Source organism: Parambassis ranga, unplaced genomic scaffold (genome assembly GCF_900634625.1).
Source record: "Parambassis ranga unplaced genomic scaffold, fParRan2.1 scaffold_27_arrow_ctg1, whole genome shotgun sequence".
NCBI lineage: Eukaryota > Metazoa > Chordata > Actinopteri > Ambassidae > Parambassis > Parambassis ranga.
The window spans coordinates 16,103-37,990 of NW_021144800.1; the positions used below are offsets into that span (position 1 = coordinate 16,103).

The 21,888-nt window shown below is 41.8% G+C and overlaps 1 protein-coding gene across 1 annotated transcript in view; it reads left to right on the forward strand.

Moving 5' to 3' along the window:
- The window catches only part of LOC114430728 (protein FAM184A-like), a gene marked incomplete at its 5' end in the record, with an annotated part of 73,185 nt that overhangs the window by 7,533 nt on the left and 43,764 nt on the right, over positions 1–21,888 (forward strand). Inside the window, 7 exon segments of the mRNA XM_028398693.1 lie at positions 1,661–1,796; positions 4,105–4,286; positions 8,367–8,552; positions 18,465–18,550; positions 18,552–18,584; positions 19,459–19,642; positions 20,182–20,300. Coding sequence (XP_028254494.1) covers positions 1,661–1,796; positions 4,105–4,286; positions 8,367–8,552; positions 18,465–18,550; positions 18,552–18,584; positions 19,459–19,642; positions 20,182–20,300 — 926 coding nt within the window.

Sequence of the window (21,888 nt, forward strand, 5' to 3'; positions counted from 1 at the left end):
CCCCTAAACCCCGCTCGTGCTCCCCCTCTTTGTCCATATTTGGATTTTTAGCGGACGTGATGCTACCAACATAGCGTCGGTCATCACTCCCGGAACCTCCCACTGAGTACAGAGAAGCTCTGTCCATAGTTTTTACTGTCAATGGTTTCAAGACTAAAATGGAGTCTGTAGCTTGAAATTTGTTGGAGCAGATACATTTGGCCGATGACCCTCATTGAAGGGCTCTCTCCTAGACTCCATGTTAAAAATGACACCGAAATTGCTTAATATTTGGAAAAATTAATTTTTTGAAAAAAACGTATGGAAGAATAAGATAGAAGAAAGAGGGTGAAGAACAATAGTTTGATTGCCTAGCAACGGCAGTCAAACTAATGACGCAGGGACATGCATTTAGACTCCCAAGTCATACCATCAAGTTCTAGGAGGAGTGGCCAATGGAAGGATTATAACCCTGGGGGTCTAGACCTGGTGGTGTTGAAGAAACTAGGACTGGAGATTGGGAGAGATGAAGGCTTGGCATGGCATCAAGGACTTGAGGCTGGCACTATACAGGGCGGAAGAGGGTTGCAAAAGACATTCTAAAATAACAGCTTGATGCCACATTGGTGGCTTGAGCAGAGACTGATGGAGACTAGAAGCAGGAGAAGAAGAGACTGTGTGAGAAAGGAAAATAGAGAAAAACCTCCATCATTAAACATATAACATCCATAAAATACATTATAGGTGGTAAATACCTTTTTCACAATGTCTGTTCTGGACAATAACGTGCCTTACTTCTGGACCAGACTCCAGCATACACCAAGACCTTACGCAAAAGCAGACGTGTGAAGAAATCAGGACCCCACCAAGGGGTCTTGGTTCATATACTCATCCAAATGACATAACATAGGATCAGTAAACAATAGCAAATCAATGTGGTGCTACAATACAGCTTGCTTACCAAGCTTAGCTAATTTTACCAATAGCAAACACGGTCAAGGTCACATCATACCAACAAATCCACGATAATGAGATGATATAACATCAGTGAGCTGTATCATCATCAACATCAGCTGATGTATAGTGATTTGCGAACTACAAGCCTCACACAAGGACCAATTCCTGCAGTACTGGTACAGTAAGAAAATTAAAAATATATGGGTTTAAAATTTAAAATGGATAACACATCAATCAGCATGTGTATTGTGTATTTCATGTGTGACTCCTCCGTGGTTGCACCAGACTGAGGTTTCATTGTCGTAGGCGCAGCAGCATTAATTAAGTTTGAGGCCGGCTGTTTGATGGGATTGAAAGATGTGAAATTGCCTCTCATGAGTTCTTACAAAGAGCTAAATCACACAGCCACTGTACTGTACTGCGTCTGTGTGTTTGTACGTGTGCGTGTATGTGTGAGTTCATTTCGAATCCCTCCCTGCAGTGTAGTTCGTATTAATTGAGCAGCAGTCAGCATTTGGGTTCTTAATCGTCAGTATTATTAATGCGCCATCAATATGCTAATATTGGCACAGTGATTGTGGAAATCTGAGGTCCCGAAATAAAAAAAAAATTCACATTTTTTTTATTGGATTGGCTGTCATTCTTTTATTTGCATAGTTAAACTTGTAAGCAGCAGTAAAAAAAGCTCATCTTAACAAAGCTGTGTGGTTTCACCTATCTGCAGGACCTAACTAAGCAACTGGACGAGGTGACCCAGAACTCTGAGATTGTGGAGATCCGTCAGAAGGAGGCTGAATGTGAACTGGAAGCAGCCAGAGACCGAGTTCAGCAGCAAGCAACTGAAATATTACTCAAAGCCAGTAAGATATCTTCCTCTTCTTTCCTTGTCTTTTTTCCTCCTCTCTCTCTATCCCCTGTTGTCATATGTAGCGCATATGTATTTTGTGCGAACACATCAAACATATGCGCTAACCTCTCACCTTGTTTGCGGAATTATGGCTTGTAACATTAATAGCATGTATCCCTGTATGTGGGAGTTAATGGCATTCCCAGGTTCTCAGTGACAGAGGAGGCTCTCTGTTACACCCAGTTTGTGTGCACTCGCCTTGGGTGAAATTGTTGTGTGTTAGATTCGGATTTAATATCTTATGATGTCTCTCTGTCATTACTTCGTGCATAAACATTACCATCTGCAGCATGTGAGTCGTGGCAGCAGCTTAGCGCAGAATTGTACTCGGCCCATTAGTTCCTGTGAGCTTTGTGCGCTCACCGAGGATGCGTTATCAATTTCCAACAGAGCTGTGCGCATGTCTTATGATAGATTAATAAGATGTCATGACAGCACAATACAGATCGTACAGCCTGTCAAGGTCAGTCAAGAAGGGATTAATGTGGAGTAACCGGAGCATCGGGTATGCATTGTGGAAACTGTTAGGGACTAAGCAAAAAAGGAGGACAACAAAGGTGTAAAAAGTATTAAAATATTTAATGAAATCTTGAAATTAGGTTTAAAAAGCTAAAAAATAAATATAAACAGGGCCCAGCCAATCATACACAAGTGTTATGGTAGGACCAGAGCCCTTGATATAACCCAATCAGAATCATAATATCAAGGGCTTTGGGACAGGAGGATATCTATTGGTAGGACGCAAGAATAGAACTGAATTTAACCCTTCCTGAACCCAATGAGTGAAATTTTTTTTTTTTTTTTTTTTTTTAAGGGATCAAATTATTGGCGGGGACAATTTAGTAATCGCTGGACATTGGTGGGGACACCTCCACCTCTGTCAATGATCAAACTACGCCCTTGATTTCAAACAATTAAGTGTTGTGTGTTAATTAAATTACACCTAAATAAGTGGCATGAGGTGGCCACACCTGATAGAAACACACCACCTATTTGCCGGTATCAGGTTAAAGACTTACATGAAATTTTTTTTTTACTTCTCTTAATGCAGCCTGTATAATCAATTGATTTGACAGGCCTCTTCCAGACTCTTCCAGAGGCCTGGGAACTTGAGCATTCTTCGTAGTATCTTAGCTGTTCCTAGCACTGCGCTCTTCTGGACTGAAAGTTCTGACGTTGTTCCTGTGATCTGTTGGAGCCACTCTCCGAGTTTGGGGGTCACAGCCCCGAGGGTTCCAATTACTACGGGGACCACTGTTACCTTCTCTCTTCCACATCTTTTCTAGCTCCTCTTTAAGCCCTTGGTATTTCTCCAGTTTCTCATGTTCATTCTTTGGTATGTTGCCATCACATGGGATTGCTACATCTACCACTACAGCTTTCTGCTGTTTGTCCACTACTACTATGTCCCGTCGGTTAGCCATCACCATTTTGTCGGTCTGTATCTGGAAGTCCCACAGGATCTTAGCTTGGTCATTCTCAATCACCTTTGGGGGTGTGTCCCATATTGACCTTGGGACCTCCAGGCACAGATGTTCCTGTACACTATGCCTTGGTTATGCCGTTCCATGTACGCCCTGCCTGCTAGCATCTTACACCCTGCTGTTATGTGCTGGATTGTCTCAGGGGCGTCTTTGCACAGTCTGCACCTGGGGTGCTGTCTGGTGTGGTAGACCCCAGCCTCTATCGATCTTGTGCTCAGGGCCTGTTCCTGTGCTGCTGCGATTAGTGCCTCTGTGCTGTTTTTCAGTCCAGCTTTATCCAGCCACTGGTAGGACTTCTCGATGTCAGCCACTTCCTGTATCTGTCGGTGGTACATTCTGTGGAGGGGTCACTAAGTATTCCATCGCTTGGGGCCATCTTCCTGATGTACTCGTGGATTTTGGCTGTTTCATCTTGGATGGTGGCTCTGATGCTCACCAGTCTAATATATATATATATATATATATATATATATATATATAAAGATTTCACAAATTTCACAGTATCTAGATTTCTTAAATTTTTAAACATTTTTGGAAAAAAGAAAAAAAGACAAACGAAGCAGTGTTTAATGTCCCTAAACAATATTTAGTGAGTTACTGACTTCTGATGCTACTCCCATGTTGTCTTTGAAAGGAAATCAGAAACATAAACACATTCAGGACTGAATAAAATGTGCTAGATGCATTTATAAAAATGACCTAGAATGACAGTATGCTGATGACATTCCATTCTACTGTGCGGTCTCCTCACGCCTGTCAACTCTGTCCCCGTCATAGGTCAGATAAGCAGCCTGCAGGCCACCCAGATGACCCAGGAAGCAGCCATCAGGGACCTAGACAACGAGCGAAGCCGGCTGAAGGACAAGGTGGTGAGGATGGAGGAAGAGAGGGAGGCCCTGCTGAGCCAGGGCCAAGCCCTCGAGGAAAGACAAAAACAGCAGATCCAATCCCTGGAGAAGGTGTGTGTGTGTTGTTTTATATTCATGTCAGGCTGTAGTAACTCCGCTATGAATAACCAGTAAGTTATCAAGATGCAGTGACTAAACCCATCTGCAGACTTTTCTCCAGACCTCTTTTTTTCCTAACATTTAATAGCTCAGTGCTCAACACAGAGTTGTCTATAAAATCCCACCAATACTCATTAGAAGCCATTAGATTACTGCATTACAAATAATGGTTAAAAAAGAGGAGACAAATTTGAACTGTCGGTTTTTTCCCATGTGACTTGAATGCAGCATGACTTTCCCAAAACTACTCACTCTCCTCACCTGGAGAACATAATAATAGGACAGCACAGTATTTCTAGGCCTTGGAAACAACCAGCTGCTGTAATTGACATCTTTCTGGGGTATATCTGTATAGTGCACGAAAAAATGTCTTAATTGGGATGACAGCCTAGAAAAGTAGTGTTTGTTTTTTCCACATGCAGCCAATTTTAATCTCTAATCCTTTCAGTGAAAACTAAAGTGAAATTGAGCTCAATTATACCTACTCCTTACTTTAACTGGTGGAATTTATTGCTCCACTCATGCAAACAACACCACATGTTGGTTTTGGAGTATCAACCAAACATCGTGATCATGTTTCTTTCTTCCTTCCTTTTGGACTTTCCTGTGATTTTACAGGCCATAATCCCCCATCTGTGCTCATTCAAGGCCTTTAACTACTGTACAATACAAAGGCCATTAAAGCTAAACTAACAACACTAACAAAACACAAAACCTACAACATCAACGCAAGACGAGTGTCAAGAACAAGCTACGAGAGCTGCCGAACAAGCGCTCCGAGAAGGGGCAAGAGCGAGATGAAAGTTCTTTGTTCTCGTAGAGTATGGAACATAAGTAGGCACATATTATATAGATCTTATGTATGCAACGAAATATTTAAACAGCTGAATAGGTCAAACCCGATGATTGGAGCATTTACAAAGTTTGTTTAAAAAAAAAAAGCTTAAAGGTCAGATGATTTAAGAAACAATGTAGTCAGCAGACCAGCCGCAGCTGACAGTAAATGTCAAGCGTTGCTGCTTCATGTGTGTTTTCCCATCCTTTTATCGCTGACATTTGTGCCGTGTAATCCTCTGAGAGCTGGGAGTGTTCCTTGCTGTGAATTTAAATGGATGATGGGAAATCTTGGATCACTTCTCCAACAGCTTTTCAATCCTAAGTCATTTCTTGCTTGACATTATTGTTAAGATTCATATCAATTTTACACTTTCTAGCAACCTGACTAGCTATACCCTGTGTTTATTGTCGTGTCAGAGCATGCACACTCTGTTGGACACTGTTGGACAAAGGACACTATGTCTAAGGAATGTCTTTAATACTTTATCTGCAGGCAAGAGGTAGGGTATAGTCTGGACAGGTCGCCAGTCCATCGTAGAACAATGTTGCGTTCTAGGGGATAAGGGGAAGCAACAATAATGTTACCCAGGCCTGAGGAAGAGACAGGAGGTGGAGACTTTTCCATTCTTGAATAAAGAATAGGTAAATAAAGAACAAAGCAACAAAAGCAAACAGAAAGGCAAAACCAAAAAGGTCAGTACTGATCATCATGCTTCCGCCCCACTGGACGGCGCAAAGATGGTGCCTACAAGTTGCAAGCTCGTCTCTCTGTTTGGTTGGTACTGCTCCCTGGAAATCCATCTTTAAATCCATAAAAGAAGAACAAAAGAAAGGCCAGGACAAAAGCTGTCAGACCTTGTATTGAGACACAGAGACAACAAACTCTACTCCGCCAACAGTGGACTCAGTTTGTTGTCAGAATGTTGATTTTCTCGGTGGAAAAAAAAACTAATCTGAAGCCACCATATTTGGATTTAATTAGGAAAGTAGCTGCTTTTTCACTGCATGACTTCAGCCACATTTTAATTAGCCAAATCCTGCCAAAACACTAAAAAAAGGAACAGTATTATCAATTAGTTCAGCTGACGATGCACAAGAAAAGTGTGAGAGTACCTTCTTCTGGTGCTAAAACCATAGTAGTAGGCACTAAGAGATCCATTAAAATATTATAGACTATTCTTTTGGTTCTTTACTTAATAACAGGTGAGATTATGATGATGCAAAAGAAATTTTAACAAATTAGCTCTGCAATTTCTATTTTATTTAGGTGCTTTAAAACCAGTCGGTATCTGGCAGATTATCTGATGCTGGCAGCAACATGAAACAACTTCTAATCTCCCATCAGAGAGCGATCACACTGGTGTTCAGTAATTGCTCCAAACCAAAGGGCTGTTTTGGAAATTTACCAAGAAACATCAAACAAACTGGTCAAACTGGGTGAGACTGCTGTGTTTTCATATGGCCTAAAAGGGAAAACTCCACAGTGTGACATAAACAAATGAAGTGAGAGGTTAATTTCTCCCTTTTGCAGAGAAAGGGCCACATTAAATCCCGTTTAGATCTACCGTTTCATTTTCATCACTCTGAGTCCTTTGCTGTCATTTAAGGTTTACGTCTCTCTCCTCTCCTTAGCCTGTGTGTGTGTCTGGGAAAGCATCTCCTTTACAACTGTTGTGTTAGATGCTGGGCTCAAAATATACTTCTAACTGGTTCAGAAGATTGAGGATGGATGGGCGTGGGTGGTGATTCTGGCCAGATTGAAAGGGCGTAAGGGCATGGGATATTAAACTTCTTGTATTGTGCAGACATCACCTCCACCCTAGAAACCCCCTTACCTGGACTGAGTGGCAAAACAAGCAGCAACATGGCTGGTTTCAGAGGAAGACACTGTGAAAACACAAGTAAAAAACACAATATTATCCACTTAAATTTTACGGCAGCTGGACTCAACTCAACCATGAGCACTGACATGTGTCCAGGAATCAGATTTCCTGACATTTACATGTAACTGTTATTGATCCAACTATTGCGCCCCCTTGTATATACTGACCCCCTTGATGATGAATGTTGATGATGAATGGTTTCTTTGTATTTAGGTGTCTTGGTGTAGCTGATCGTCTATTTGTTTGGAGGCTTACTAACGGGTGGCAGTGGCTTAGTGGTAGAGGGTCGTCCAATATAACCAGAAGGTTGGCTTGAATCCCACTGGAATCTTTTAACCATCTTGGTGGTGGCCCATTCACCAGTGTATGAATGAATATTTGGCAGAGGCCGTATGTGCAAACTGGTAGTCTCTGTTAGTCTTCCCCAAAGGGAAGCTGTGGCTACAGGTGTAGCTTACCACTGCCACTGTGTGAATGTGGAGTGAATGAATACCGCACTTTGCACGAATTAGTATTGTTATTGACAGGGCGCATGGGAGCGGGCTGCTCCCTGCTGCCCGGGAAAGGTGCTCCCTGGTCGGGCAGCCCGCTCCCATGCACCCTGTCAATAACAATACTAATTAGTGGCCACGAAGTAGTATTTTCTGCAAATGAATTAGTATTTCGTGGGAACAAATTAGTATTTCGTGGGAACGAAGTAGTATTTCGTGGGAACGAAGTATTTCGTGGGAACGAAGTAGTATTTCGTGGCCACGAATTAGTATTTTGTGCGCGCGTTATACATATTTCGGGGGCCACGATTGATTGATTTTTTTTACCATGTCATCACAGGGGCTCCGTAGTTTTCAACAAAATGCTGCCACTTAGTTGGCATAACAGCATCCTGTGACATCACGAGTTTAACCTCCATTGATCTTTAGACATGTAGAATAAAGTTGTTGTGAAATTTCTTGATTTTGTGCTTAGAGTTGCTCGTACATGGTGGATTCAAGGACCATCGGAACAAGATGTCCAACGATACTGCCTGTCACTGATTACCAGTACCAGCCCCTCCTGTGCAGGAAAACCAATATGAGTGTGAATTGGTGACAGAGAGAGAGACAGAGAGATCAAATTTTAGACACCACAGACAGGATGCAGGATTAATTCCTTGGCAGTCACTAAACAAACACTGGCAAAAAAAGGCTGAATAATACAGCATATGGTGTGAATGTCAGCCCAAGCTCTGTGTTATGTGTGTTGTCTATCAACATTCTCACCTTTGAGCTTAATTCAAACCGGTGTGTGTGTGTGTACGTTTTGTGCATGCCAGGCCTTGCTCGAGGAGAAGACATCCCACAAGATGGACATGAACACCATACGAGCTCGATACGAAGAAGACGCCAGCCAGATGAAGGAGAGCCAGGCTCGAGCTCTGGATGAAGTCGCCAAGAAGCACAGAGTGACCCTGGAGAATGCTCTCAATGCAGCAGAGAAGGACAAAAACCGCCTGCTGGCTGTGAGTACACACACACACCAAATCTAGGTTGTTCCCTCTTGATTGAAGAAGACTTGTAAGCATAGGAAGCATCAGATGGTCAACTTCACCAGACTCACTTTCAGATTGCTGCTTCTTGAGTAATCAGCGTTTGTTTGAAATGAACAGCTGTATGTTTTTAATTGATTCTGCATCATCAAACTCTTGCTAGAGGACACAGATGAGAGGGCAATTTTAGGTACTTGTGACTAGTTGTAAGTTTGTGCAACTTATTTTAGAACAAAGGGGCATATTTTTACATATTTATTCCACCACTCTTACTGTTGTTTGATGCCTCTCTCCTCCCTGGAGAGAAAAGCACTCCCTGTGTGACCCAAAGTTTCCATGTAAAATGTTTGTCAAAAAGTGACTACACCAGCTGCTTCCTCCATATGGAGTCATTTTTCTGCATGGCTTCCGCTCGTACAGTTACTCCCAAATATCTAAGTCCAGCTTGAAGCTATGAAATCTGTGGCAGACAAACAAGAAATCTGTGGAAGTAGGATTTGTAGTTTCAACAACAGTTCTGGCGAATGATGAAGAAAGTTTTAATATTTGCTTGGCTCGGCAGCTGCTTAAACCTTCTAACATTAGATCCAGTGACATTAAATGTATTTAGACTGGGTTTTTACTAGGGGTGTCCCAATTCTTTTTTTGCCCTCAAGTTCGAGCCATTTGATTTTGAGTATCTGCCAATACCGAGTCCAATCCAATACTTTTAGGGTTCACTACAAAGGTGGTCACTCATTGCGATTATTTGCGCTACCTTGGCTGTGATGTCCTGTGCCTTTGCGCTGTCACGGGGCATTTTTTTTTCTCCTCTTTAAACCTATTACTACTCGTGTTTCTTTTTTACGTAAGCAAATCCCTGTGTGTGTCCCGAGAGGAGCGCTCGCAACTGCACCAACTACCATTTCCATGGGCACAATACTTCGAACTGCCTGAAATGCATTGCCGCAGGCTATAAATACTCTATCCATCCCCAAACTGGGAAATTTCGCAAAGGAAACAGCTCATCGGACTCTTGAACCCAGGACCTCTCACACCCAAAGCAACAATCACACCCCTAGACAACGCACCAGGGAGTCATTACTAGTCATTACATATATCTGATTCCGGCGGTAACATCTAATTCTGATCTAGTCTGAAACCACTTAATCTGGCTTGATTTCCGATCATGTGATTGGATCGGGACAGTTCTGTGTCTGCCAGCTGCTGCACGGCATGTCCTTTCAGTTAAAAACTACCCTATGGCCAGAGGTAGTGCTTGCCAACAGGAAACTACATAGTGCCCTAGGCCAGGCAGAGGCCAAAGAGGGTAAATAACCTCCCTAAGGGGGGCCCACTACATTCCACTCAGTTGCACTTTGCGAGTGTTGAGTGAGTCTTAACTCAATCATTTTGTTAGTTTACTTGGCTGTTTAATGTTCATTAACTTAGCTTAGCTTACCATGCTAGTGGGTCCAGGTGGCTCTACTGGGCCATGAATGAGTTGAGTGCATGCTGTACGATCAGCACTCTACTTGTTAGCCAGCAGGCTACTTAAAAGAACTAGCATTCACAGTATTAGCGCTTCATAACCAGTCAATCTGGTTCTGGGCATCATTAACATGGTCATGTTTTTTTTTTGAGAATCTGTCACTGCCCCTTACTGGGAAAGCAGAAATCTGTATCATGATTTGGAGCTTCTGCCGCCTAGCAACCTTTGCCCCTTAGAGAAAAAGAAGGGAATCATTGCCCTGCCCATGATAAGGTTAAAGTCATCAAATGGAGAACTAAGTGACTAAATTTGTAGAAATCACCTGTTGCAACAATTCATATTGTTAAGATGAGCAAATCATCATTAAAAATCTGACTGATCAGGACTGACTCGGTGTAAATACAAGCTGTCAGCTGTCACTGCCTTCTGCAGCTGCTGCCTTGCCAAAAGATGTGTCATAAATGACTCTGTTGATGTTATATCTGTTAATGAATGAGTGACATCCAGCTTTGTTTACATCTGTTTTACTGTGTCACTGTGATCAACGCTGCAACACTGGCCACAGTATATGTTGCTGTCAGTGTGTGTGTGTAGGAAGGTACGTCGACCCCCGTGTGGGCATTGTTCAGAAGTGTTCGTGTAGGCTAATGCGCGCAAAGCGATTTCTTAGAGACAATCTGGAAGTTTTGTCAAATGGATTTACTAGAGCAGCTATTTACAGAGTTTGCCTTGAGACTTTTATTTAGCATTGTAAATTTTGTATTGTCTGAATACTGTTACAGAAGCTTGTCTTTGTTGATATGGAAGAGAAAGGCTGGGAACAACATTCGGATCATTTGGCAGCGGATTTGGCAGGCGATGCTCCTCCAGCGTGTTCAGTTCAAGCCTTCACTAGAGTCACTGCCTTTTAAGATTCAGAGAGTGCAGTGCTGCCTGTATATAGGTGAGCAAACATAGTGTTTGAAGTCATTGGACATCTATGAGAAAGGTGGTTTATTCTGCTTAACTCTGGGCAGCGATGTGTATGCCATCTCAACACCGAGACTGATGCCTCTGGATTTGCTTAGTGCTGAAACTGTTGACATTTTTCAGGATCTAATGGCAGTGCTGATATTACTGTAGAGTTACTGAGTACACTGTAAAAAGAATAGCAGAAAAACAAAAAAATAGTATATTGCTGTAGTAGATACATAGATTTACTGTACATCAAGAAACACTAGGTAGCTTTACTTTTTTGCTGTTAGGTTAAAAGCAGGTAATTAAAAAGCCACTATCAACATCTTCCCCTCGCTATATTAAAAAACAGGACAGCAAACATATTGGAAGTGATTTGTAAAGTAGCACAGAATGGCACTAAAGAGAAGTACAGGGACCTTTAAATTGTCAGTGTCAAGTCAAGTCAAGTGTTGTCAAGTACAGTGCTTGACTCAATTATTTAGTTACTTTCCACCCCAGCCTGAGGGTATGTTTGCAGCCATGGCAGTATCTTTTTTTGGGGTTCAAGAAAAAAGTGCAATATTTCAAATGTGTATAAGTCAGTGAAAGATTTTAGATAATTATTTAACTTCAACCTACTGCCACGTAGATACGAGTGTGGCACTTTAAGAGACTTCATCTCAACACAATGTACAAGCTGCAGATATTTACAAGAAAACCAAACACAGAAACACGGTGAAAGGTTTCTATGGACCAGCCTAGCCAGCCATCCTAATGATTTTTTTCTATTCTAAACAAAGAATTAGTCTGGTACCTATTGATTCCACTTGGATTTCTATGAGGCGCTACCAACAGACACAGAACTCCCCTCTGGTCTCATTTGGATAATTCAATTCAATTCAATTTTACAACCAATACACCCATTTAAGAGACACATACAAGCATCAGAGAAACAAAGCATGCGATGTAGGCAGAGCAACAACCAGACTATCAACAAAAGACTTGAGATTTTAGTTTAACATTTGAAATTTGAAACAGGTGCCAAGGCTAACCATGGATCATCAAGGGCGGTCATTAACGTCCTGTGACTTATGTGACTTATGAAGGTACTTCTAATCAGTGCTGATGGAAATTAGGTTTGTTTTAATACACATTATACCACAATATATTGTTATATAGACCTGTCCAGGGTGTAGCCTGCCTCTCACCCATAGTTAGCTGGGATAGGCTCCAGCCCCCCGTGACCCTGGACTGCAGGACAAAGCGGGTTCATATATACATAAGTCCTTCCATTGTGTTCTAAGTTTCGTGTTGTGTTGTGTTTGACAGTTGAGTCTACCTGTCTTCAGGTTTTGGCTCTACCAAAGTGCAAGACAAACAGATTTAACAAGTCCTTTATCCCTAGACTTCCATTATAACCACATTTTTGGACTGCACAGCCATGGCACTACATAATCATGCATTCTTGGTTGTTGGTGGTTTACCCTGTTGTTGTCACAAATTTTACCTCCAAATTTAACCTCCTACCAACAGGGTAAAACAACACGAAAGGGGGTAAAATTTGCCCACAGTGTATTATTGACCTATGAAAAATTTAAAAATCATATTAACAGATTTTATGTAAAATTAAGCTTATTCAGCAAAAATGATTCAATTTGCTCACATATAGACAAAAAGTTACTCTCAGAGGACAAAGATGTCCTGAACAGTGCATAAGGGTTAACCTTTTCACTGCGTTAGCACGGTTATTAGAATGATCAGAAGACTTTTGGCATGTAGACCTGTTTCTGGGGAATAAGGGAAAGAACGTTCAATAATAACCTCCTTAGCATACCGACTAAAGGTTAAGGGATAAACACTGTTATTACTGTGTCTCTTTGCAGAGGTTGTTAAAATGAATTTAGCTATATGTAAGCGTCACAGGCCAAGGAAGTAGGGAAAAAAATTAGCATTTTGTTTAGGTTGGACTAAAATACTTCAAAAGGAACCCGAGCAGCGACTAAGAAGCTGGTAATCTCGAAGGAGGAAATTCAACCTACTGACGTGGGAGCATATTTATATTTATCACCTATAAATGTCATCTAGGACACCTCACAGAGCCTAAGCTGGTGAAAATGTGCGGAACATCGGGGGGAGCTTCTTCTGTCAGGGTTATATTATGTTACAAAGAAAGGCAAATACCAATAAATCCTCACTGACAACAACGTTGGGAGATGTGGCAGCTGACACACGCAGAGACTGCACACAGTCTCCCTGATGACTCACACAGGTGATAAGAGCGTCTCCGGATGCTATTTTAAGGATATGCTAAAATTGCTACTCCACGCTTCACACGCAGATTTTACGCGGCCCCGCCGAAGCATGGAGACAATAAGGAACTAATGAGATTAGGACATGAGAGCGAGGGGGGGGATTGTGGAAATCTTTCAAACAAACCCTGAAATGAAGCTGCGGAGGTTTGACATTTAAAATGAGTGCACAACCCGTGGATGTAAATTCACAGTCCTGCTTGAATACTGCTGACATTTACAGCGCATAAAAACTGCAAGTGGGGAAAGTAAAGTAATCAAAATGAGGACCAAATGATTTGATGCTGAGAGAGATGGATGTGAGTCGTTGGCTGAGGGACCCTGGCAGACCACCAGTCCTTGTGTGTGTGTGTGTCTGAAACTTCAAACATCAATATTTTAATACTACTTACTTAACACAGAGTGTGGCCACCCTAACAGGCCTTAAGCTCATACATAGCGTATACACTCGCTTCTTTGATGGCGCTTTTACACTGCTTGTCCATTGCATATTCTATGTTATATATATTTTTTACTCCATCACCTTTTTTAACTTTCAAAAAAACTTTTATCCTCAGTGAATTCAAAATCTGATGGTATGAAAATAGAAACCCTGTGAGGTGTTTCTTTTCTATTCAGTCTCCACTGTGGAATCTAGAAGAATATGTAATTGAAACTGACTTTTAGAGAGGGTGTTGGTCATGTTTTATGGAACCAACTGGAGCATATTGAATCCTTGTTCATAGAATACTTGGACTTGGAGAAAGTAGTCCCTTGTAATGGCGACTACAGACCACCTCCTTGATCTTAGGGTAGAGGTACTTTGTACTACTACCACTACTTTGGAATTGTATACTGGAGCTCTAGTGTAAGATTCCTGCTCTGAATCTCATTCTCCCATGGCAGAGATCAGCAAAGTCAGCCCCTGTAGCACTGTGAGCATTCCAGGTGGTCAACCAGAAGCCATCGGGAGCCACTGAATTTGCATTGGATTTGGTCTCTGGTTGGAAATCCTTCTTCAAAAATGGCAAAGATTTCATTGTTCTCACCCACTTTGCAATGTACTACAGGGTCACAGGGGTGCAGGGTTAATACCCTGAACAGGTCACAGACAGAGAGCTTTCATGCCTACAAACATTTCAAAGTCTCAATTGGGTTAATGTGCAGTTCTTTGGTATATGGGAGAAATCCAGAGTACCCAGAGAGAACACACAAAAGTTCCACACCAAAGGGCCCAGCCAGATTTGGTGTGAAGCAACAGTGCTAACCACTGCTAACTCACACAAGGCCAATCTTTTTTCATTTTTGTCATAGTGACCACAATAGTTTTAACAAGAAAGAAATGTCCTCCTATATCTTATAATCAAATAGTAACAAACAGACATTTTCCATAATCCTGATATGAGACTCCAGACTACAACCCACATCTGGGACTTGTTCAATGAGCTTGAGGTTGTGCTGCATCAGAGGGGCACATCCACCAGCCTGAAAAAAAAAGCCATGTGAGATGTAAGATCTCCACCAAATCCTTTATTCCAGTCACACACAGCCACGTGAAAGCAAGTGATCAAGTATTCTCTTGCATCAAAGTTGCATAATGAGGACATGTTTTTAAATGATATTCCGCTGTAGAACCGATCAGAGCTGACAGCTACATTAAGGGAAGAGTGCCGTAATTAGATATGCGTTCCACATACGAAGAAGCTCTTCCTATCTGGGCTAGTGTGAATTTCATGGACTCCTATTCCCTTCCTACTGTGTTCTGAACTGCGCAGTAATTTCCCTGTTGTTCAGACCTCTTTAGGATTGTTCTGGTAGGTGTTGCTGCAGAGTGTCCAGCATGTAAGAGCAATGAGGAGGAAGAGGAGGCGGCTTCTCACTCAGTGCTCCTTCAGTTTCTTTTCTGCAGCATCTCAGATATGAAGAAGTCCATCTATTCTCTGTCACTAGATTCTTTTGTCTGTTTCATCACCTCTATTCTTTCATCACTTTAAATTATAATGAGGGTTGTCTGTGAGACGGCTGCCTTTGTGAATTTAAATGAATACGTCTGCTCTACCTCGGTCTCGCCCTCTAAATCGAGCCGCGAGGTATGACAGAAATCCTGATGCGTCATAATGGATTTCTCACCGTCTGTTTCAGCGTCAGCCGATGGAAAAATAATGATAAATCCATTCATTCACGCAGGGTGCTGTGTTTCATGGTTGTTAGTGATTATCTGATAGCTGTGCATGCTTGCTCTTGGTCTAAGGACTGGTGAGACTATCAATATACAGTTATTCTTTGAGCATTTTAGCATCTTTCAGTTCCTTGTTTTGGATTCATGCTTTGCAACATTACTGTTGATTTCACCTACACTGTTGCTTTCAGCAGGAGATGAACGTCGTATGCATGCCGATGTTTTTCTCAATGGCTGGTTGAAGTGGAGTGCACAAGCGCAATGTAACTGGAATTAATACCAAGTGCACCAAGCCGTAGCTGCGCCTGGTCTTACAATGCATGTCACTATGAATACATGCAAAGCCAGGATTGTTGCCAAGCAACACACTTATATCAAAGCGCAAGATAGCTTTTGCCTTCAGACATGGAGGACACGGAAATCAGAAGAAAAAGAAGATAAGTGTTACTGAGGGAGTGAGAAGGAAACTGAAGAAATCTTCTTACATACTGCTGTGTATGGGTCATATCTCCCACAGTATTGTGAAAAGCCCCATGTGTTTGCGTACAATCTCAGTGAAATCAGGAAGTGCAGGTCATTGACAGCAGAGGGTTTCTTTCTGTGTGAAAAATCCATCAACTCGCTGTCTGAATTGACATCCTGTCACACCACTCATCTATGTCATTTTTTGATCTATGAATGAGACACACTGCCATTGTTGTTCTTTTAAGGTTGTGTGATCATCATTTTCCATTATGAGTATTATGATTATTAGTCCATCCTGCTCCATACGAGGTGTAAAAGTTACATCTTAAGTCCGAGTGGTGCATGGGTCAGAACCGAATGTTTGTTAGACGTAAAGTTACACCCAGGCGTATACCCCAGCTCCAGCATTCACACTGCTGACTTCAGGCTATACCCTTGTACCCGAACTATCGTGGTCAGTGTCTTGTTAAAAAGTACTTACATCATGATGGTGTCAGTGAGAAGGGATCTGTTTGGATATGGTAGGACACACGTTGTTATGCTGGGTTTACACTGTGAGATTCAAGACGACCATCGTAGAGAACAATCATGGAGGTATCTTTGGTCGTGGCTCTAAAACGATGGTCTTGTGTCGCACTGTGATACAGCTTCAACGACGGCCGTTGTTTTTACCAACGACAACCTGAAATAAAATTCTAGCGGTGGCAGCTGCTACGACCTGTCACCCTGCATCCACGTCCTCCTTCTCCTCCTCTCATAGTGACGTACATCGCAACCTGCGATCACCTGCGATTCAATAAATGGTCATTGTACAAACTTGACATTGTCATGCAATGACTTCCAATCATCAGATGGACAGAAACATAACTTAAAGAACAACTCTAGAAGCTTCATTGTCCTGCTGTGCTTTTACAGACCTTTATGGTGGAGCAGCATGTTCATGCATATCCATTTTAACATGCATGTTAACTTGAAGTTTGTTCTGTGCTTAGTTATTATTCCATTGTATATCTGCAATTTCCAATAGCCATAATAGGAGGATGTAAAAACTGTGTAGCGATCTTATTGAACCAGCAAGGACTTCTTGATTGTAACGTGTTAGCACAGTACGTCAAACAAAGCTTTATATAGTAGAGATTGTTGTTGTATGCTAATGTACATTTTATTTAAACCTCAAACATTCAGTGGAATGATTTAAGCTGTCAGTTTCAATTGTTGTTGGCATGGAAAGCTAACGGTTTGATAGTTATTATCCTACCAGCAGAGAAGTCTTTCCTACTCTGTGATGAACAAAGTCCCATTCATTGTCCGATGTACTAATTCTTTTTTTTAATACAAGACATTACAAACTCCATCTTCCTGTGTAATGAATAATAGTGGCAAATTTCATGTGGCATTACAGCAATTTCCCTCAGCTCTAATTGTCCTTGGAAAATGGCAATCATTGCACAGTAGAACAGAAAGTGTTCCCCATTCATCAGCAGACATAATAAGCTTTATTACGGTAACAATGCGAGAGCTCTCCTCTCTGTCAAGGACAACGAGGATGTTTGAAGTATTTTTAGACATTTGTACAGATGAATGCTTTGAATGTAATGTCAAACAAAAGAGGAAAGAGGAGGCCATTTCTAGATCTGTGCCATGATTGCCTGGCATGTAGTCCTGTGATCCATGTGATCCTGCTTTCATACATCACGATCATCCATTTTCTTGAATTGTAGCATATTTGTTTTTCAATACTGAATCATCATTTTCAAACTTTATCACATCCATTACTAGGCTAACATCTCTGGATAGCATACCTTTAATTCAACCCAGCATCACAATTCTACTATGCCAGACATGGGCCAATCAGGGCCCTGTAAGGAATCATTGACAGCTATCGTTGTGTCTTGGGCGTGGTAAGGGCCATCAGGAAACACTTTGGAAACACTTTTCTATTTACTATCAGCTTTTTTTATATAGTTATACTAAAGTGCTAACTGCTACTTGTTAGCTTTTTGAGAGGTACTGCTTGTCAGCAGACAAGGCAGGCAACTGCTTGGGTTCCCCAAGCCAGTCGGGGCCCCCTTGAGGAGCTGACAAACTTTAAACTATACTAATGTACATAAGTTTGCAATTACTGTTGGACATTTCCAAATTTTTAAAAAAAAATTTTAAATACCTTTTTTCAGTATTAGATTATAACGGTGATGACTGCCGATTGGAGGTCGTACAATCACCACTGAATGATGAATAATGCTGTTAATATAACTATATAAATATAAATATATATTTTTCTGCTGTTAAGGTGGAGCTAGCCTCAAGTGGCCAAAAGTGGAAGTGCAACTTTTAGCACTTTTTCATGCCCATTGTTCGCACCTTTTATATCTGTTGCTTTGAATTAAAGGTAGGGTAGGAGATTTTGAAAACTCAGTAAGAGTCAGCCAGATTTGGAAAGTAAACACACGCCCCTTTCTCTTGGAGCTCACCCCAAAGCCACGCCTCCCAACCACATTTTGAACACAGTGTTTTTATGTTTGTGTGTTTATGAATGTTTTCCACAGGAGCTGGAGCAGCAGTTTGAGAGAGAGCGCCTCTCTCTGGAGGAGCAGAAGACGCTGCTCAGGCAGCAGCTGATGATCTGAAGGAGGACTCACATCCAAACTAAATGCAGCGGATGAGAGGTAGGGGGAAAAAAATGACATTTTATTTGAGTATGTAGTTGTACTAGCTAAATAACCAAGACACAAAACTTTCACCCTGCCATGTTGGACGATAACAGTCTTTTGTTAGATGTAGCTACTATAGATGTAACAGCGGAAGCATTTCCAACTTTATTAGATTATATTACAAGCCACGCTAGCTGTCCGTTACCAAGTAGATGACTAGCACTAGCCTTCATGCTTAGAAATACACCACGTCTCATCGATTCATTTCTTTGTACACATTTGAGCAGGGTCAGGAGAGAAAGCCACCAAGAGCTGGGATGTTTATGCTCAGCAAATATGAAATAAATAAATTATATGATGCTTATTTACATGTCTCCTTTTGTGACAACAGATGTTTGCACCTAAGTCGTGACACTAAGTTACAGTGCTGCGTCGCCATGCTTATGCTTTAGAGTCTTCTTAAACAGAGCTCTTGGCTTAAACTTTGAATTTAATTTGCATCTGCATCTGCAACAAGCTTCTCTGACATTTTCATGATGTGACCTGTCTGGTAGATTGAAATTAATATTTGAATATACTTGCTGGTTTGGTCAGTATATGAGTGCTGAGGATTATTTCCCTGAATAGTCTTCTACGGCCACAACTGTTTACATTAATGTTTTTTTTTTGAGCACAAGCACATACTTTCATTTCAACTGTACTTTTAATGTTGAGGATGCATTGCAGAAATATGTTGCCACGTTAGCAAAAGTATGTGGGTCCTGGCTCATTTGAAATTCAGAAGTGGAAACCCTTATTGAAAGCAGTTTTGCTTATGTTCCACCTCACCGAGCATAAAATGCTGATGTAGTTTTAGGGCCAAAGCCTGAAAGCGCAGAACCGTGTGGAGTTTACTCTCTTCGTGCCTGCAGGTGTCTCGGTTGCAGCAGGAGGTGCAGCAGAGGGAGCAGGACCTCGGAACATCTGAGGGGCAGATCTCCACGCTGAAGGACGCGCAGGACAAACTGCTGGAGGAGCTGGACGCTACCAGGGCCCGGCTGAGAGAGACCAGCACGCTGCTGACGGCACTGCAGGTCGCGTTTACTAACCCTGATCCTAGCCATCACATGGTGCAGTTTCAAGAAACAGTCATAAAAAATTCTGACCTGTGGAGTCGATTTATTTCTCCACTATAGATAAGAAGTAAGGGGATACCATCAGAGCCATACTGCACTGAGTGTCTCTGTTGGTCTGAATGAATTGTTTAATTGTTTAATTTTTTAAAGTTCATATCTGAGAAGTGCTTGGGACGATTCTTGTCTAGTGTTCCTATACAGTTTGTCAGTTTATTTAGGTATTTACTTAAACTTAAATTATATAAAATACTGTAAATAAAGCACATAATTTAACCATCAGCTTTAGAGAAACAGGGACTTTTTTCCAGAGTTTTCCATGCCGCATTGGTTTTTGGATTGACATTGCCAGGAGCCAACTGTCCATGTTGACATTTGTCAATGTCCATCCAGATGTTTTGACAACTTTTTCACGCTACAGGAAACTACAAATCCACAACTGGATTTGTGCCCTAAAGAGGGGGTTATACTTAGACTGAGTTTCTCTTCCGATATTTCAGGAGGAACTGGAGACCCAAAAGCGTCAGCATGAAGCCAAACTTATCACCACCAAAGAAGAGAAAAAACTCAAGATGGACAAGATGGATCTGGAGCTGGAGCTCAAATGGACGGAAACGCTAGGTAGGAGTTGGTGTACAGATCATAAAATTAGAATGGATGGGAAACAATGAGGTATTACGCTTTCCTATAGTAAAACTGGGTACACACATACACACTTATAGCCACAGACAGCATGCCACACAGGGGTCACCTGGCTCCCAGCGTTTACCGTGACAGCGCATTCGCCTTGGCGGACTCTGCAGCTTCTCAGCTTAATCCAGCATTAAAGCCCCTAGCTCAAAGTCTCTGTTAGCGTCCACAGACCTGCGAATTGTGATTATTCACAAATGGACTGTTTTGAGGTGTGACCTCATACACTTTTCACACTGTACTTGGCAGCCACTAAATGCTTGAATGATCTATAATCTCAGACACTTTTCCCACTTGAGAGTTGAGATGAAAGAACATTATATCTGACTTACTCCAGGTTAAAGATTGGTTTATGACTTCTCTTATTTCAGGATGTCGGGGGGTCGCATTTGCTTGTTTCTCTCAGCCTGCAAGTTGTTGAACCAGTTAATGCTTCAGCTCTTTGCAAAGGTCACGCTCGATATTATTTGATATTTTGAGCTATTTGTTGCTCTGTGATGGCTTAGGAACAAGGGAAAGAGAATTTGTTTCATTTCATTTTATTTGAAACAGATTTCCACCCTGTAGTCTGAACTGCTGAAGCACAACCAAGATGGCCATCCTGTGCTGTCCAGGAGCATTTTTGGGCTGCATCTGCATATTTCTCTCCTTGGAAATCAATGGATTTCCAACATTTAAAGGGACACTTCACCTCAAAAATTAAACATCTATTAGTTAGTGACATAGATCCAGTCAGTTTAGTAAGAAAAGATGGTATAGGTATGCACGTTTGATATTGTAGCACCAAAACAGAGTACACAAGTACAAACATTTCAAATTAGGATCAATTGATAAAAGTGAGATTCTGTCTGGAGTTTGCTCATTCTCCCTGTGCCTGCGTGGGTTTTTTTCCAGGTGCTCCCACTTTCTAAAGACATGCTTGTTAGGTCAATTGATCACTCTAAATTGCCCGTAGGTGTGAGTGTGAATGGTTGTCTGTCTGTATGTTGCCCTGCGATGGACTGGTGACCTGACCAGGGTGTGTATAAAAGCTTGTATAATTGAAGACAAATCACATGAGCTGGTCCTTCCAAGCCCAAGGGCCAAGGTTACAGCCTCATCTCTGGAACAAACAGAATGGCCAAACCTAAGGATCTAAGGCTGCATGCTGGCTTATCAAAAAGTCAAAACTGCAAGTCACAAATGTAATCATGGAATACTGTAAGCAGTAAAGTATTACAGGTACTATAATAATGCATCCAATATGGATATAATTAACAAGACAGTGTGTTGGACCAGAGTGTCTGATCTCAGAGGGAGGAGTTGTACAGTTTGATGGCCACAGGAAGGAAGAACCTCCTGTGGCGCTCAGTGGTGCATTTAGGAGGGATCAGTCTGGCACTGAAAGTACTCTGTACCTCAGCAGCACATGGTGTAGAGGATGGAAGCTGTTCTCCAGGATCCCTGAGACAGCATCCTTCTATCAGACACTGCTGTCAAGGAGTCCAGCTCCACCCCCACCACACCACCGGCCCTTC